This window comes from Apostichopus japonicus, chromosome 18 (genome assembly GCF_037975245.1).
Source record: "Apostichopus japonicus isolate 1M-3 chromosome 18, ASM3797524v1, whole genome shotgun sequence".
In the NCBI taxonomy this organism is placed as follows: Eukaryota; Metazoa; Echinodermata; class Holothuroidea; order Aspidochirotida; family Stichopodidae; genus Apostichopus; species Apostichopus japonicus.
In genome coordinates this window covers 15,827,163-15,846,536 of record NC_092578.1, presented here as the reverse complement: position 1 = coordinate 15,846,536, position 19,374 = coordinate 15,827,163, and the positions used below count along the sequence as shown (strand labels likewise).

The following is a 19,374-nucleotide window of genomic DNA, read 5'->3' as shown; positions in this document are numbered from 1 at the left end:
AGCAATATTCTATACAATAATTTCGTCTTTTGGATTTTTTTTCTATCATAGCTTGGATTCTTCAAGAGAAAGAGAATCGGAGAAGAAGACCTTTTTACCAAATAGATCATGAATATTAAACAGGGTTGAAAATGAATATTCAACAGTGTCACATCCCCGTTTGCGATCGGTTATAGTAAGACACACAACTTCATTCTGTTTGAGGCAACCTCACACGTCGGAAAACAATGGTGAAATGTTTTTTTACTGACTATCTTAAAGATGTTGAGAGTGGTACTATAAGGAAATGCATGAAATAGAAATAAAATACACCTATAATATAATATTTTTTATGGATCCGAAGGATGAACAACAAGAGCGAAAATTGTCTTTATAATAGTTGCAATATTCGGGAAAATTATGAGGACAGACGTAACAATAAACAATAAGAACAATACAAACCGCAACAAAGAGCGGAAGAAACAAAGAAACAACAAGAACAGAGGGAAAAGATTTCCCTGCAACTGTAGTAATCGATAGTATTGCACGGGATATCGGCTTTTCATCGATAACCAATAAACGTAGATTGCCAATATCTATCGATATCGATAATTTTTATATAAATGTCTCTCTGATCAAACATTATTTCAAATATGAAGAAGCTAGACCAGAGAAAAATATCAATTTTTGTGTTTTGTTATTGTAAAATAACAATATCGATCGGAAGTTGATGCAAACTTAACCGATGCCACTACCGGCCGATATACCGATAGTGCATATACGGTATACCGATAACCGGGGCAAACATGAGTAATCTACAGTTGACATCAGATATCTGAGTTAGATTTACCTGGGAAAAAAACAACAACGATTGTTTACTGATACTTCTCAAACGTAGAATTTATGCAGAATAATTAAAATTTTAAAAACATAAATAATGTAAGTGTTTTTTTATATTCCGATAGCTTTTCCATTTTCAAGATATTCACCTTAAAATTGTGTTAAATATTTGAAATGTTATTTTAAGGCTAAATTGGCGATAAGGTCAACCTTTTTTAGTGTAAGCCTAAATGCTAAGTTAAATCCATTTGTTATTAGAAGCCAAAACTTGTCTGTTCTTTCCCCTTTTAAACTTTGTCTGTGGAACTGGTCTAATAGTTTGCGTGCTAGACTAAGTAGTCCAGCCATTTATATCGATTTACCGCAAAAATTTTGTTCTTTGTTTATTTTGCAAAAAACAATAGAATAATAAAAAAAAAACAATAATATTAAAAAGCGGTATAGCTATAGAAGGAGAACTGATAACAGTTAATTTTAACATTCTTCATCATATCCCAATTGAGTTTGTGCATACCGCCACCCCTTTGGAACTATGACTTAACAAGAGACAGGAAATAGTATGAAACTTATTTAGGAATTCTTTTTCATCGTATTTGTAAATATTTTTGATCTTTTAACAAGTTGTAAAATGTAATTCATTAGAGTCTTTAATGTTTGTTATTAGTTTTATGTAACAGTTACTTCGTTTTTGTATTATTCCAAAATCGTAAAAAAAAGTTAAAAAAAAGAGGAATTAGTTAAACATTAACCCTGAAGAAAATAATTCTGTGCCTTGTATATAATATTTGGCGGTAATTTGTTAATCGTCTGTTACAACTATAGTTTTGCGGTTATTTTGTGACGTCATAAGTGATCGTGACGTCATAAACTGTTGTAACGTCAATATAGTTTGATAACTAAACTACAATGATGACGGATTATATTTACCAAAAACAACATCGTAGGTTTCAAAGGAGCTTATTCTATAAATAACAACTTACAAAATAACCGAAACCAGTATTCTTTGATAACAAGTTAGAAAGCAAGAAATAGAAAAGTACGGTCAGTTTTTTCCTCTCTTTACAATAATCAATTTAAACTGAGTTTTTGAGACAAAATTGGTGATTTCAGTATATTTTGGCTAAAGTTATTGTTAAAGTAATTTTTGTAGTAAATTGTGGATGTCATTAATTTTTACAATAAGTGATGTCATAATGCCACTAAGAGGTGAAACCGATTACAACCCCCCCCCCCCACCCTCCCACAAAACCGTGATATGTCACTGATCGTCTGTTATACATTATACCCGTCGCACAAATATTACAAACCGTGCATGATGTATCATATATCGTCAGTTATGAATTATGTTGGTTGTAAAATTAATCCCAACAGAGATATGTCGTTTGTCTTCAGTTGTGAATTACATCAGCGCTAAAATTAATGCAAAAGGGTGAAGATAATACAAACCGTGATATATCGTTAGTCATCAGTTTTGAATACTTCCAGTGGTGAAGCCATATCATACAAACCGTGATATACCGTTGGTCATCAGTTTTGAATACTTCCAGTGGTGAAGCCATATCATACAAACCGTGATATATCGTTAGTCATCAGTTTTGAATACTTCCAGTGGTGAAGCCATATCATACAAACCGTGATATACCGTTAGTCATCAGTTTTGAATACTTCCAGTGGTGAAGCCATATCATACAAACCGTGATATATCGTTAGTCATCAGTTTTGAATACTTCCAGTGGTGAAGCCATATCATACAAACCGTGATATATCGTTAGTCATCAGTTTTGAATACTTCCAGTGGTGAAGCCATATCATACAAACCGTGATATATCGTTAGTCATCAGTTTTGAATACTTCCAGTGGTGAAGCCATATCATACAAACCGTGATATATCGTTAGTCATCAGTTTTGAATTACTTCCAGTGGTGAAGCCATATCATACAAACCGTGATATATCGTTAGTCATCAGTTTTGAATACTTCCAGTGGTGAAGCCATATCATACAAACCGTGATATATCGTTAGTCATCAGTTTTGAATACTTCCAGTGGTGAAGCCATAACATACAAACCGTGATATATCGTTAGTCATCAGTTTATGAATCGTCATAGTAGTAAAAATGAAACTTTTTGAATCTACCATTAAATATTAGCAAATCCGTACATGCACATACTGTTATTTTTCAGTTTATCGTATATCATATATATCTCCAAAAAAAAAAGGAGCTAAATATCACTACAAGATTGTGTCAAAGAGAACAGGATATTAATTCAGTTTTTTCTTATGTTATCACAATATATATTGTGCAATCCGAGTCGTGAGTGGTTTTGGTAAAATTGTTTGTATCAAGTTTTGTTGTTTCAATATTTGCTAGTTTGTATTTTGCATTCTCTTAATTGATCATTTTAATGTTCCTATACTTTTACTTTATTAATAATAGACTACAATACTATATGTCTCCATGACGGGCGGTAGTACATTTAAACATACAGGTTGTGGTTGTCATAGCGACTCCCGCCAAGAAAATACATTCTGCAATTCATGTATTATGTAGTAATATACAGTCACAACATATGAATAAATTATCGATGAAGTATAAGTTACTTTCAAAAAGTTGAGATGTCTATCCTCACTTGCATAGAAATATCTGGGCTGAAGTGGGTATGACCATTAACTGGTCAGGTTAATTGCCAGACCAATAGTCCTCTTACATAAACGAGAGAAAAATCATTACACATGTAATAGTAAAAAGCGAACGTCGGTCGGCTTCTGTGTAGTACAGTGTCACCCATTGTAAAAATATTTTCGACGCAACAACCATTATGATCACATGGTTACTATAGTCTCAATGTTTGGGTTTGAGTTTGAGAGTGGAACAAAGATATTTGCGTTTCGTACCCAGGCTCTTTCAGTTGTGTGACTTTTCTTGAAAAGTATCCTTTTTGCCGCATGAAGGATGACGTCACATATTACATCAACAATGTTCTATCATGCGCAAGTATAAATATCACATGATTGCATGTGGAAACTGTCCAACTGAATGCGGACCTTTGCAGTTCGTTGCTACAAAAACGTTTGATCAAACAACTGGCGACACAATACACGTTCTCACCTCAAACAACTAACGAAACTTTTTTTTTCTATATTTCATTATGTTTTTCATTTGTTTTTATTTTTGTTATCATGTTTGTTTTTTGAACAAAGCAGTATATTTTTGATACTTTTGTTTGAACTAAACATTAAAAATAAAATTAACTAAAAAAAAGTTAAAAGTGTGTTGTACTTTTCTTCCGTTTCTCTTGCACACATATCACTGTATCTCGCTCTGTGACATCACTATTCGCGGGAACGAAACTGTGACAACATGTGTAAAGTATTACATGATTTCATCACATCGCATCACATGACCATCACAATGCTTTGCATTCCAGAACTATACGTGAGGGCGCGCCTTAAGACAAGAGCATCGTTGTGTCTTCTGACTTCGTTGACACAACATCGACTGATTGTATAGCCGCAGGCGCATAGCGAGGAATTTGCCAAAGGAAGGGAGGAACTTGAAGACAAACTATCAGAGCCGTAGATTCGGCATTAAAAAGTATCTAAGCGTAGCGCTACCATGAGTTGGCGCTACGCGTACAAGAAAATTTTGGATGCAAATGCCTCCCAGATTGCTGGAATGGGCACTTCCCAGGCCTTTGTAAGTTGCATCTAAACTTGAAATTACTAGCGATATCATAAAAACATACAAAAAATATGCTCAAGGGGGGGGGGTGGGGGTGTGGGGGGGGGACGCGTCTGTATAGCCGCCTTGATCGCTTCTCGGCCTCTTGGCTAAGATCGTGTGTAGCATTATGTTCCCTCACTAGGGGTATCGTGATACCAGGGAGTTGTTATGTAACTCCCTGCAGTGACACACACCTGACGATGATCACACAGTCACAGTCTCGATGCAAGGGGAACTGGGGTTGAGAGCGGATCAGTTGTTCGGTTGTTTGGTTTTCGTGCCCAGGTTCTTTCCTGGGTGACTTTTCTTAAAAAGTATTTAGCCGCCTTCCAATTGTTGTATAACGCGTTGCTGCGGTTTAGACAGACACGACTGTAATTGGAAGCAGTCTTTGAGTTAGACGTGAGTGGTGTTCAGTGATTGTTGAAGACATGAATGATTGTGTAGAACCACACTTTTATAGAGGAGTAGACTGCCGGGATACTTGTATGATATTTGAAAGGAGAATGCATAAATTAACTCTTAAATTAATCTCTTTGGGAAGAGATCAATTTACTAAATATATATATTCATGCAAAGAACGGTATAGCCTCGACCTACCTTTTATTTCCTTTGGAAAAAAGAGAAGGAATAAAGTGACAGAAGAATTAAATCTTGAAGATGATTTTGGAAGAATTTCTTATCTGAAATTGTAAAAGGTTCCCTCGCATCATCAGAAAGTTTCAAATACCACAGCCATCTGGAATTATACTTTCAAAGATATTTTCAAATTTGATTGAACAAGCTATCGGAGAAGCTATACGTATCCAACTCAAGTGGAGCTAAAATGCAATTCATATTATTAGCTAAGCAAACAAACGTTGGTGTGATATTATCGAAGCACATTTCTTATATTCGATCAATCGATACTGAATTTCTCATACGCGACCAATCGACAATCAGCCTGATAATGGAAGTCATACCTGTTTTTTATATTTCTAACCACACCCTCCCCCCCCCTGCCAATTCCATTATGGTAAATTGAACACCCTATAACTTCATTTCTTGCAGCGATCTGAACGATGTGATGAAACCACATTGTTCTGAAATTTATTGTATAAGTATAAGGTTTGCAGTCTTTATTAGAAAAAAATATGGTTCTTCTCAGAAAACTAAAATGTGAATATTTAAATATTTAGCTCGCGTTTGTGTAAATGCTGAGGTGTTCAAGCTCTGGGGTATAAAGTGATCAGAAACCAGCATTATCGATTTGTTTAGCTAACTTGTTTTACTACATACAAGTCAATAGTTGCTATACATGACTAAAGTCTGTTGGATGCCACCCCGGAGATTGTTTACATAGTTCTCCCCGATCTCCTCGGCAGGAGAGCTAGCCGTCAATCTCAAGAAAACTTGGCAAATCATCGAAACGTCAAACTCCATTTAGTGTCAGTCGCGTCTACATGGACAATGCTAAGCCGAAGACTTCCACGCCTTCTCTATTCAAATCCGTGTCAACAATACCAGCCTAATGAGTGCTATGCACCCTTGATTGACAACGGATACTCTGATGTGATTGGTCCAAATCCCAATTAAGCTGTTGTGTATTTCAATGTAATGAGCTGTCCGTCAAAAATGGACACAAAAGGTACCCAGAAAGGTATTTACTGTCTTCGGAGAGCACATTATGGATTATGCGTCTTAGCTGTCGACCCTGATTATCGTCAAAATCTCACGTGGTTTGATATTTTAGGTATTTATACCTTGTTTGACTTTCTACCAACTTCAGTCTAGACAGCATCGCGCCTTGAAAGTGTAGGCCTTCTTACTTCAATACCAGATCTATACCTGTATCAGAAAAATTAAACAAATCAACTTTCGCATCGTTGGAATACTTTTTTCATCCTAATTTGACCACATTTCGTGCGTGCTTTTCAGTACTAAGCCTAAACATGAATATTTGCACATGTTTACTCTTCATCATCTTCGTGACATCACTACAAAGGTCCACGTGGGCCTATATGTGGCCTCTGGTTTGGTCGGGCCCACACCCAGAATCGCAGAATGATGGGGCAGAGGAGGGGAGCTACATCTATCCACGAAACACGCAGGAAAATCGAGTCAACGATACAGTAAGGAATGTTAATATTGTAAGTATAAAATATATCTACTTCAAATCAGGTTGAGTTGGTTTTATTATCCATGTTTTATTTATTTATTTCATGCTATTCAGTGCACAAATCAAAAGAACAGTGTACTGCAAGTTAAGCCCCCAAAACACAACCCCCTCCCCCAATGTGAACTCTTCCAACTTACGTTTGGCATGCGATTAATTATTGATATTTACACATTTTATACGTGTCTTTGATATACGGCAAAAGTTTAATTTAAATGATAATTTAAATAATAGGCAATGGGTGTTATTGTTTGCCAATTTGCTGTCTTGCATGCGATTAACAAATGATAGCTATGAAATGTTAAAATTGATTCAATTCAATAAGTTAATCACTCACTCAATATTTTCCACTTACGTGAAATTTCTAAGAGGATGCCCTGGTTTGATGAATTGTAATCTTCTATTGACGAGTATGTTTTGTAAAAATGAAGAGCTGCAGGAATTACAAGCGCGAATTTATTTAAAGAATAAACTTAAACCCATACCATGGAAACCGAAGAAAGATAAAGTCTTGTTGTTCCATCGCACTCCTCCGCCACCCCCCCACCCCCCCTCGTACTATAATAGCAAACATATGAAATTTATGAGGTAAACAGAAACATAACTTTGTCACTGAAATAAAAGGAAACCAGAGAGGACGGAACACTTATGAAAATTCTGGTTACCAAAAGAAAGAAGTGGGAAGGAGGAGGGGCGGGGGGGGGGGGGGCTGGGAGGGAGGGGAGTTAACAACAGAAGGAGTTTCAAAGCAATGCCAAAACTTAACAAAGGAGCAGAGACGAAGCTATGTGGTTAGTAAGAAAACGCCAATAGTTTTTCTTGAAAGAATTTATCGTAACAGAATTTTGAATTGTATTTGGTAAAGAATTCCACAAATCAGAACCAGTTGTCATAGATTATAGGAAAGAAGTAAATAAGGTCAAAAGGAACCTAGATTCCACCTGGGAGGAGGGAGCACAGGGAGGACACAGCACTTACTTAGGGGGCACCGTGTTTATTTGTGAATGCCGTCCCGGGGGAGGGTTCTAAGGGGAGGGGTGCCCCCTTTTTTTCATTATTAATTGAGGGTCCTTAGATGCAATCTGGTGCTATATTTTGCAGCTTGAAGTAACTTTATGTTCAAGAATTTTCGGGCTTAGTCTGTCTGATATTTATGTTTTTAATTGAGGCGGATAAAAAGTTATACCAAAAATGAAAATTGAAAGTCATGTAGGGTATAGTAGTGAAGTTTAAGCACTAGTGATTCACGCCGGGGCCTCTGTGACCTTGTTAGTGAGAAAACAACTGGTATTGTGATTGTCGGTGGAAAGAAGTTTTACTGAAGAACATAATACGTTTCGTCCTTTGGAAAAGAGTTTTTGAGTAATTTTTTAAACACTACAAATCGCATTTGGGGGGGGGGCACGATTTTTTTTGGGAGGGCACGTTCCCCCAGCCCCCCCATTGGCGACGCCACTGCATCCTGGCACGTTACATGGAGTGGGGGGGGGGGTGGAGGGTAGGCAAAGGAGTACATCACTAAAATGGATGTAAGAGTGTTGTTTGATGGCGATACCTCTGTTTCAATTCGTCCATGCTCTTTATTTCAAATCCAGTGTAATGATTAGCGAGATTTGATAAACATTTTGGTTGGCGTCTGCTGAAAGCTTAACTGACAAAACCACGGTCTAATGTAGTCCAAGCCAAATTCACAAATATACAGACTGTACTATTATAGAGATAGTCAGAAGACAGGGTGAGGTCAAGCATGTATATAGCTTACATATTAACACCACAAAGAGTGACACCACTCGTAATTTGTAGGACATATATTTTATGATACGTAAAACCACACAATTTTTTAGGTATATAGCTGAATTATTACCTCAATCGTCCCTGTCATAAATGTCTTTTGAATTTAAAAGTTGTCTTTCATGTTCTATCTTTCTCTTTGAATTTATTTCCTCATTTTTATATTCTTTTTTTTTTACTGTTTTGACCGCGGAAGCGTTTTGTTTACACTCCGCATTCTTTTCCTCTTGGATATAGGAAAGGAAAAAACATTTTCGAAATAAAATAACTTTTCAAAAAATTTTGAATTCGACATTTCGAATAGGTTTGACTTCTTTTTTTGCTGATTGACAGCACTCACAAATCTTTATGATAATTTTATTTTATCAAATTCTGGGCAAACAATTAACGTTATTGCTGGCACTGGAAATTGTTCCGAACAATGCTTTTTTCTTTTCGTGAAGGAAGATGGAAACGGGGTCAGGAAGTCAATATGAACAATTCACACATGATATCCGAGTAGTGTAACTTCTACCTCTGTATCCAACATCCTTCTTAATTCAAATATATTACATAAGTTTATTTTGTGTGTGTGTGTGTGTGTATGTGCAATCCCCTTCGGTGTATGATCATATTTTGTTACATTTCAGGTTCCATGTGACCGCGATAAATCATGTGGTAAAGGGTTATTCTGTGATTTACATTATGGTGGGTGCAGGCGTCACAAATCTGTTGGCGAACCTTGTAGGCGAGATGGACACTGTACAAGAGGAACTCACTGTAGGTTCGGGACCTGCCAGACAGCAATAGCTGAAGGCATGCTTGGTAAGTAGGCCTACACATACCATTCATATGTAATGTATATACATATGTTTATATATATATATATATGTAATGTATATACATATATATATATATATATATATATATACACACACATATATATATATATATATATATATATATATATATATATATATTTATATTGACAGCTGTATTGTAAGATCTCTGCAAAGTTTTTGGGAAATTAAACACGAGAGCCGCGTACGCAACACGTAAGCATGAAAGGTCGGTCATTTTCCCCCAACTAGACAGTTAAAATTCCTTAGCATCAGGCATGCTGTCTTTACCAAATCAATAACTTCCTCAAAACAGGGAGCCTATAGATCTAATTTCAAAATATATAATTCTCTTGAAATTTTGACACGTGAAATATTTGCTCTGTAGGAATGATTTCTCTGACAAGCAAAGACCCTACAGGGGATCTTTCATGATGCACCTTAACTGACAGCAAGCGTCATGTAGATTTTATTTTCAACCCACTATTGTCACTATATATATATATTTGCATATGACATGAATGGTAGGCGCAAAGTATAGGCGCCGTACATGCTGTTGATGCCAGTTTTGCGACGAGTTTCCTACTGTGAAGCTAAAGCGGGTCGGGAAATGCATTCTATGTTCTTACTTGGGCCATAACTCTTATTTTATGGATAATTGTAAACGTCAAAACGAAAATGGTAGGTCTAGTCTAAGTTAAGACCGCATCCTTAAATTCAGGCGACACACTACAGGTTAGCTGTCTGGATTCTGTCGCAGAACTGGCCCACCCAGTGAGAGAGAGTATGTGTTACCCCGGAGAACGGGCATTCAGAATGGCGTTGTCAATCATTGTTGTGTTTATTTGATTGACGTGGTTTGAATGGCAGAAGTTCAGATTGATTCTGAAAAGCTCAGCACCTATTTGTAAAGCAAGGAGCTCAGAAGTGAGAACTAATACGTTTGTCTGACTTAGTTGTATCTTTTGTTACAATCATCAGTTGTGATGGTTGATGTTTTACCATGATTGATGTTTTCAAGGCAATAGTTTCATATGTAACATACTCTTCCAAGGATATGTTACGACTAGAAAGTAGACAGCTTTGCCGTTGTCTGAAAGTTTGTCATGTGTCCTCGATTGAAAATCTATATAGGTCAAAGAGTCTTCTTTTGTAGGGATGAAATTACTGCAATGGATACGTCATTCAATGTCAACAATAACTTTGTCTCGTGAAGAAGCTAGGAAAGCATATTTTGTTAATACTAAGTTTATTTCATTTTTTTATTATCGAAATTTCAAAGATCATATTTTTTTATCCCTTGAATTTCATTCCCTTTTATGACGGAAGTCATTTTCCCGCAGGGTGATTAGTGCAAGTATTTATCCTGGGCTCTATAATGTGCGGGTGGGTGGGCGGGGAGAGGGGGGGGGGAAGGGGTTGCCGTATGGTATGGACTTAGTTAAATACAATTGTTCCAACGTTCAACTTCTCACCAGGCGCGTAGCCAGGAATTTGCCAAGGGAGGGGCGAAACTGTAGATTCGGCATTGCAAACTATCTAAGCGTAGCGCCACCATGATTAGCGCGAAGCGTACAAGAAAATTTTGGCTGAAAATGCCTCCCAGACCGCTGGAAATGGCACTTCCCAGGCCTTGTAAGTTGCATCTGAGCATTTTCTCTTTTGAAAATACTAGCGATATCATAAAAACATTAAAAAAAAAATATGCTCAAGGGGGGGGGGGCGCGGCTCCCCTTGGCTACGCGCCTGCTTCTCACCAACACCCCCCCCCCCACATATAGCTCAGTCACTGGACCAAAACCATACATTTTGATTTCTGGGCCTGTTGGGAGACTATTTCACTTGTTTGATTGTATATGGAAATTTCGGAAGATATTGAATTGTTTATGCTTCCTTATTTTAAACAGGGGCTCGATGTCGGAGCGATAAGGATTGTGGCGATAGCCAGTGCTGTGCTAAACAGCATGGAGAATCCATCTGCAAAGCAAAGTTACAAGTCGGAGCTAAATGTTTCGTACCGGAAGGAGGGATTGAATATGTTATTGACAGCATATGTCCCTGTGACGCAAGTCTTGTATGTAGATTGGTTCAACACCATAGAAGGCCAAATGGGTCAGTTCATCATTACATTTATAACATTTTTTTCTTTATTACAATCACAAAACATTGAAGTATTTACCAAATTGCAGGCTATATATTCTTTGTTTTCTCGATGGGTCAAAAAAGTTTCATTTTAGCTAATTGTTAGTTAGCCTGATGAGGTAATTTGACACACAGTTACAGTTTCAGGCCACATTCTTCATGTGCAAAGTGGGCTAGCCTAGGTAACTGTACAAGGCCTTCTAATGATGTGGTAGGTTAACCGAATGCTTGTTTTGAAAACTGTTTTGAAGATACGTGTTAATGGTTAATATACCTCAAATCTGAAACAAAAATAATTTCTATGCAAGTGTATTGTGGTGAGAGAAATTTAAACTCATCGGTATTGGCCCCAAGGTTTTAGCACGCCAAAACTTGCTTCGACGCCTTCAAACGTACTTATCTTAGTTGCTTTGATCCTCAAAACTGTTCCCAGCCTTTAGTGGATTATTGAAAGAATTACAATTAAATGTCTCAGTGTGCCTATAACTACTATTACAGTACACGGCAGTAAAACACTTGTTGAAAATTTACTGCATGGGTAACAATTAGCTGACGTTTTAGTAATGGCTGTAAGCACAATTTGACAACCCCAAGCACCTCTAACAACTATTTTTTATTTTGCGACACCTTTATAAAAATCAATTGGATATACTTAACGTATATAACTTGCAAAGGAAAATTGTTTACGCTTTTTTCCCCAATAATTATTGATTTGTCGGAATCTCGTAATCAAATTTTCTGTTTGTTCCCTTGTTTTCAACAGAAGAGCACCGTCCAATAGGTACTGGAATGGACAAAATCACATGCGATGTCAAGCCGTCTGACGGTGAAATTCCCAGTGCTTTTAATAGATCTGTGGAGCTTTTCGGTCATAGCGCCCTCGAAATGTAAATTCTCTCCCTCTCCACCCACCTTTCTCTTTATCGCTCTCTGTCTCTGAATTTTTTTTAATTTTTTTTTTAACATTTACAATTACCTTATCGTACATTCACGTAAAACGGAGTTAATTTTGTAATCATGCTTAAGGAAGATATTAACGACATGACTTTGAAAGTCCTATGTATTTAGCGTTAACTAGTGTAATCTATGTATATAAACAGATTTCTATATTTGTTACAAACAACGATTGTACATAATAATAACCAAAAAAAAACCTGTCGAGTTTTTCTTTCGATAATTTTTCGTTAGTATATATAAATATATATATATATATGTGTGTGTATATATATATATATATATATATACATACACACATACACATATGTGTGTGTGTGTATATATATATATATGTATATATATATGTACACATATACACATATATATATATATACGTATATACATACATATATATATATATATATATACACACATATATATATATATATATATATATATATATATATATGTATATATATATATATATATATATATATGTTGTCTGATGATCGCTCATCAGACAAGAGTTGTCTGATGATAGCTCAACGCGTGAAACTCTGAGTTACAACTACTAGTGTTCCACTAGTCTCAACTAGTCTCAACATATATTCCGCTCTGTCCACCGGACATAGAGCACTCTGCGCCAAGATAGACGCCAACCAACCAACTATATATATATATATATATATATATATATATATATATACATATATATATATATATATATATATATATATATATATATATATCAGGGGCGTATCCAGGATTTTCTAACCCGGGGGGCGCGAATTACTATCTAAGCGGAGCGCCACCATCGGTTGGCGGGCAGCGTACAAGAAAATTTCTGGTTTTGATACCCCCTGATCACCGGAAATGGCACGTCTCGGGCTTGATAACTGACCAACCAGATGTACACTTTTGCCTGAGAACCAAGTATTTCCAAATAGTTTTTCTCATCTATAACCTTTTTGAAGATTGTCACCAGTCACACATCTTGTTCGACCTCTTCGCATCTCCTGTGGATCATTCCTTATGTAGGTGATTCTACATCGTGGCCCACAATACCCTTCAGCTCCATTATTCAAAGTTTTAAGCCCATTATTTGTTCAGAACTTGAAAATTCACATTTCTTGTGATTAAATTCACTTGAAAACATACCCATAATGTTGCACAAAATTTCATCTATGGACAACCAATATAGACAAACCACCTTCAACCCCTAACAGACCGGTCAAAATTGCACGAGTAGAGGGAAGTATGATGAAGAATGTTGGTCAGGGAATTTTCGAAAATTCAAACGGCTACTATAAAACTTCGTTGAAGGAAATAAAAAAAATCCAGATATTTCCGAAACCGAACACTACACACATCGACAGTGTGGAGCATGGGCGCAAATCAGTCTTGGATAATGGTGGGGACGCGTGCCTGTTCTCTGACACTTCCCGGTTTCTTGCCGTTTTTTTTCTACTCCCTCCTTTTTCCTTTTTTTCTCTTTCTTCTTTTTCTTTTCCATTCCTTCCTCCCCTTCTTTCCCCCTTTTTTCCCCTTTTTCCTTCTCTCTTTTGTTTCTCTCCTCTTTTTCTTACCCGGGGGGCGCGCGCCCCCAACCCCCCCTGGATACGCGCCTGTATTTATATACATTAACAAACAAATTAGGGGTGCTACATGTATATTCGGTCGCCATTGAAAGTGAAAGTTACATCAGAATACTACCTGGACTGGTATTTATGTCAGATATCGTATGACTGTCCCCATTTCCTGTGCATTGAACAAGGTGCTTCTCATGGAAAATTCCAGAACCTATTCTTAGAAACGAAAGCATACAGTCTCGCATGCATGCTAGCAGGAACACGTGATGGGAACACGTACATTCTGAAAATAATAATACATGCTGTTGTAATAAACATCAAAACAATATAAATAAATATAATTCTATCTTTATATATACAACACAACTGCAAATGCATGGAAATGAAGAAAACTGATGATATTCTCAGAGATTTGTTATGATGTCTGAAGGAATGAGTTCGCGTGTAGAGGAAAGAAGAGGAGGAGGAGGAAGAAGAAGAAGAAGAATTTGTTTAGATCATAATTTTATAATCCTAATAGGTCACACATTTCAACATATTGTGAAAATTGTGTATATAATAGACAATTAGTTATAACTTTGACAAGAAAGGTCATATTGTTTGGCTGAGTTTCGCGGTTCAATTGAACTGTCCTTAAAGGTATCCTGAATTGGCCCCAAATATCCTAGATATTCAAATATGGTCACCTTTGGTCCTAATTCTTAAACTGTTTTCACAACTGTTTTCACAACCTTAAAGGAAATTTTCCTCACTGAGACATTCAGTCATCTTGTGTGTTACTTAACAATGTCTGAGAACAATTTGGAGAGTAAAGACCTCCAAGAAAGTACTTTTTAAAAACTTCTACCTTTAAACTTATAACAAGTCTTTTTGCCTCCTTGCCTCGATCACCACCCCTAAATTAAAAAATGTTACGAGCAAACCTCACTAACTCAGCCTTCGTTCAGGCTCGGGAGGGTGGTAGGGGGTCAGTGGCGGAGTGTCCATACAGTCAGTGGCCGGATGCCCCCCCCCCGACGGACTCAATTGGACTGCTGGCGCCCTTTTCAGCTTTTACCACTTTTTACTTATTCGCGATTATTGACTTTTTTATTGCGCTCTCATCTACCTATTGATATTTGTCACATTTTGTTGGTGTAATTTTCTGACAAAATGCTCTAACAGCTATTTATTGCAAATAAGCAAGGCCCGGAAAGGTCATTTCCGGCGATCTAGGGAGTATCTTTACTCAAAAAATTCTGTACGCTCCGCACCAACCTGTGGTGGCGCTCCGCTTAGATAGTGTCGAAAGCGCCCCTACAGACCATTCTCGCCCTCTTACCAATACCCTAGCTCCGCCACTGGGGCGGGGGGGGGGGGGTGATGGTGGTTGGCAGTAGTTTGCCAATGTTAGCATCTCCTAATCCTATATCGACTGTGATGGCTGTGATGGCTGTGAGTGGACTAGGCACAAATTTCGAGAGGTAGTGGAGAATGTAACCTTCATTTTGAGGAGTTACTTAAAAACTGTTTAATTGTATGGATTCTCTGTGCATTCTGTAGCATAAATTCCAGTATGTGAAAGTTATAAATGGAAATTCTTTTCATTTCAATTTTTTTTTTTCTGCTTAATTTTTCAACAAAAGATCATTTTTTCTTTTTGTTTTGTAACAATTAGAGGGAACCTTTTTAATAGAAAAATTTAGTTCCAAAAGTGGCACTTCTAATTTTTAACAGAATCTCATGTTTGATGTGTTTAAAAAAAAATTGAAAATTGGGGCACGTACCCCCCCCCCTCTTCCTCGGCTCCCTCGTCCCTTGACATGACACCCAAAGACTTGCCATAACAAATGAAACACAAAGTGAAATTGGCTTGTAAGTTCGAAATAACGATGTTTCTATTTACCATGCTCAGCAATAATAACACAAGGAAGGAGACACTGTATATCATAAAATAAATAATCGAGCACTATAATATATATTGGTTAATTTGGAATTTTCTTTTTAAATCGAAAAAGAAAATGTATTTGTTTAGTTTCCATGTATCAAGAATAGTGAAACCATTTTCACTCTCGTGCTTTGCTTACTAATGAACTTTCATTCAGTCCACCTGTTGGCATTGTTGTCTGAAATTGAAAATGATCACATAAACTTCCTATATTCATGCATGGTTGCAAGAAAAACAAGAGTAAAAATAAAACAAGAATAAGTACTTATGAAAGCTGAAGATATCACTTACATCCAATAACCATAGTACCATAATAATTAAAAAAACAAAAAACAATTAAAACTATTTGTATAGCTTTATTAATACTTATTCTATAAAGGTCATCAAAATTGGGCCCAAGTTATGCTAGAAATTCAAATAATAGTCACTGATACTCATATGCAAAAAGCGTTTATACTGAACTATGTAACCTCGGGGTATTCAGTTGTCATTCACCTCTGCTAAAATTTAATAAAGTAATAATTTATAATTTAAAAAAAACACTAAAGGTTCTAGCGTACTTTGTGGTTTTAACAACCGCATGACCTTAGATGGAACTACTTCGTGCAGAGAGAATACCGACCAATTTTGCAAAACTCACTTCAGACCCTATGGAGTCGAGAACTGGGCCGACAATCATGTCACAGGGGCCGACTTTTTGAAGTCTTCATGAAAATGGCCATTACATTATTTTTTATCCCATATTTCTACGTGACCCCTAATTGACCCCGATGCCCGTCTGTGTCCATTCTAGCTCTCCCCTCTCAGTCCCGTCCGGCCTCAACCTCAAAAGGTTCAATACGTATCAAAATGTGCATAATGCATATAATGTATGTATGTATGTATTATATATATATATATATAAATATATATATATATATATATATATATATATATATATATATATATATCTTTATATGTATAACTCTATGGTTTTGAGTGCTCACAATCAAAGCCAAGACAATTAATAGTGCAACGATTTTGATTATTTATGTTATTCATTTTTGTGATCGCATTATTTTCTTGCGAATTGTTCGGACAAAAATTACAAGAAATCTTTGCGATCATTAGATGGTCAATCAATAATGCAATTTGCATTCAATAGTTGGGATAACAAAATATATTAGTTCATCAAAATGACTATAGTTTCATCTCGTTGTTTGAGAAATTTTGTTTGCCAAAGGAACGATTTTCCAAAAACTTGGTTCGATCCCTACAATGGCACAATCATCTATCTACCAATTGGTAAAGTTATTTCTCGTTGCTGTGAGATATAGGGGTCCTTCCCACAATTGAAATCACTAATTTATTTCGATGTTATAACTTGATCATATATCTTATACCAACACAATATAAAATTCCGTTAAATACTATACGTTGATATGATTAAACACAGTTGAAGCTATATATAAATGAAAAATGATCATGTGTTCTTTGTTTCAGGTGCCTCTTTTAAAATCTCATGTTTCGTTCTTTTTTGGAATCTTGACAAATTATTGTCCACGTTTAGGTTATAATTCTGCGATCTTACCAAGAATAGACTATTATACAGGTATCATACGTGATACTGCCCATACCATATATTGCCAAGAAACATATATACCAACACACTGACACACGGCAATAAATCATTATCAAACATGCATGGGCTATATATTGCCCTATATATGACTTCATTCCGGGAATCACAATAACAGGACGGACATGACGTAATCTTACAAATCATCAAACCGGCTGGACATTTCGACATGTGATAGAGGTTTATTATTATGCTTACCACAAGTCGTTTAAAGAACATGCATAAATAATGTACACGTTACACCGTGTACATATATATTCTTATAGCTGTTGAATCGGTTCTGGTGTCATCAGACGCGTTGCAATAGGGCGGTTCAAATGCGGTTCATTGCCCCCAGGTTGGATCCGAAAGTGTTGAACTAACGGATACCAGAGAAACGTTATGTACATAACTTTTACCACGGTGTGTCTATGGTGCATATATATATATATATATATATATATATATATATATATATATATATATATATATATATATATATATATATATATATATAAATACATATGCAGGTCACTATATCCCATCCACGCAACTCGTGTATATCCAATGAAAATCGCCCTCCTTGGCAGTTGAAATCAGTCACGTGAAGTTGTAGATGGTACTTGTTTGAGGTTTACGGTTGACAGATCAGTTGGCTTCTGTAACCGTACACAATGATAACAATATATGTTTTGTTAGCATTCCACGGTGTTAACTGACTATCGGAATAGTTTATAGTCGGCTGTGGTAATTTGCAGACTGCAGACTGACTTGGAATTTGCAACCGGGGGTGGGTGTCGGGCTGGGCCCGGCCGTGGTTTGGTGGGGTTGGGGGGTTGGGTGGGGTTCCCTTACGCCTTTAAGTACTGCCTAGCATACTCAAAAAATTGAAGAAACAACACCTGAATTGAACACATTTTTTGCCGCTCACATTTTGTAGAAAACCAACTAGCCTAGTTATACCGTTCACCACAGTATACACGCGATATTCCTAGGCTGCGTCGACTGAGATTTGTTTCCGACCAAATACGTCATCAAAATGTCAGCCCGACCGAACCCATAGCAATCCATGGTCTCTGTCGTTTCCCCCTAAGTTTCTTTTTATCGTCAAATACTACATGTTGTATGATACAAATCCAAGTCTGTAAAATCCCGTTCTCAGCGACAGTCTGCAGTCTGCAAAATATCACAACCGGTTCATGGTAGATTTATCTTATCGAGCTGTATTTACATACATGTCAATACATGTCAATAAAAGAAGCAATGCTGAAAGCATCATGAACCTCTATGTTACACGCCAACCAATAGGTGGATGTGTGAGTGTGTGTTTGGTGATCAGGCTTTTGAGAACCGTATATCTCAAGGTTTTCGCCCACAGAAACTTGTAATGAAATGATACATGAGGGTGGGTGTAGGGGAGGAACTATGATCCATCCATCCATCCATCCATCCATCCATCCATCCATCCATCCATCCATCCATCCATCCATCCATCCATCCATCCATCCATCCATCCATCCATCCATCCATCCATCCATCCATCCATCCATCCATCCATCCATCCATCCATCCATCCATCCATCCATCCATCCATCCATCCATCCATCCATCCATCCATCCATCCATCCATCCATCCATCCATCCATCCATCCATCCATCCATCCATCCATCCATCCATCCATCCATCCATCCATCCATCCATCCATCCATCCATCCATCCATCCATCCATCCATCCATCCATCCATCCATCCATCCATCCATCCATCCATCCATCCATCCATCCATCCATCCATCCATCCATCCATCCATCCATCCATCCATCCATCTGCATATAATAATAATTATCTTACAGCTTTCCTTCATTTTCGTACAATAA

The 19,374-nt window shown here is 36.9% G+C and overlaps 2 protein-coding genes and 1 long non-coding RNA gene across 3 annotated transcripts in view; all 3 read left to right on the top strand.

Moving 5' to 3' along the window:
• Positions 1-593, top strand: part of LOC139958479 (integrin alpha-8-like) — a 50,790-nt gene extending 50,197 nt beyond the window's left edge. The window contains exon 29 of the mRNA XM_071955570.1: positions 52-593. Within this exon, the coding sequence (XP_071811671.1) occupies positions 52-105 (54 nt within the window). The 3' untranslated portion in view covers positions 106-593. The remainder of the gene's footprint in view (positions 1-51) is intronic.
• A 1,824-nt stretch (positions 594-2,417) lies between these two features.
• Positions 2,418-3,023, top strand: LOC139958480 (uncharacterized). Its single transcript, XR_011789805.1, has 2 exons — positions 2,418-2,784; positions 2,910-3,023. It is a non-coding gene; the product is annotated as an uncharacterized lncRNA (long non-coding RNA).
• A 3,094-nt stretch (positions 3,024-6,117) lies between these two features.
• On the top strand, positions 6,118-12,596 carry LOC139958998 (uncharacterized). The gene is made up of 4 exons (XM_071956467.1): positions 6,118-6,671; positions 9,118-9,292; positions 11,214-11,418; positions 12,212-12,596. The coding sequence occupies exons 1-4, from the start codon at positions 6,474-6,476 to the stop codon at positions 12,270-12,272; spliced, it is 639 nt and encodes a 212-aa protein (XP_071812568.1). The 5' UTR covers positions 6,118-6,473; the 3' UTR covers positions 12,273-12,596.
• Positions 12,597-19,374: the final 6,778 nt, after the last annotated feature.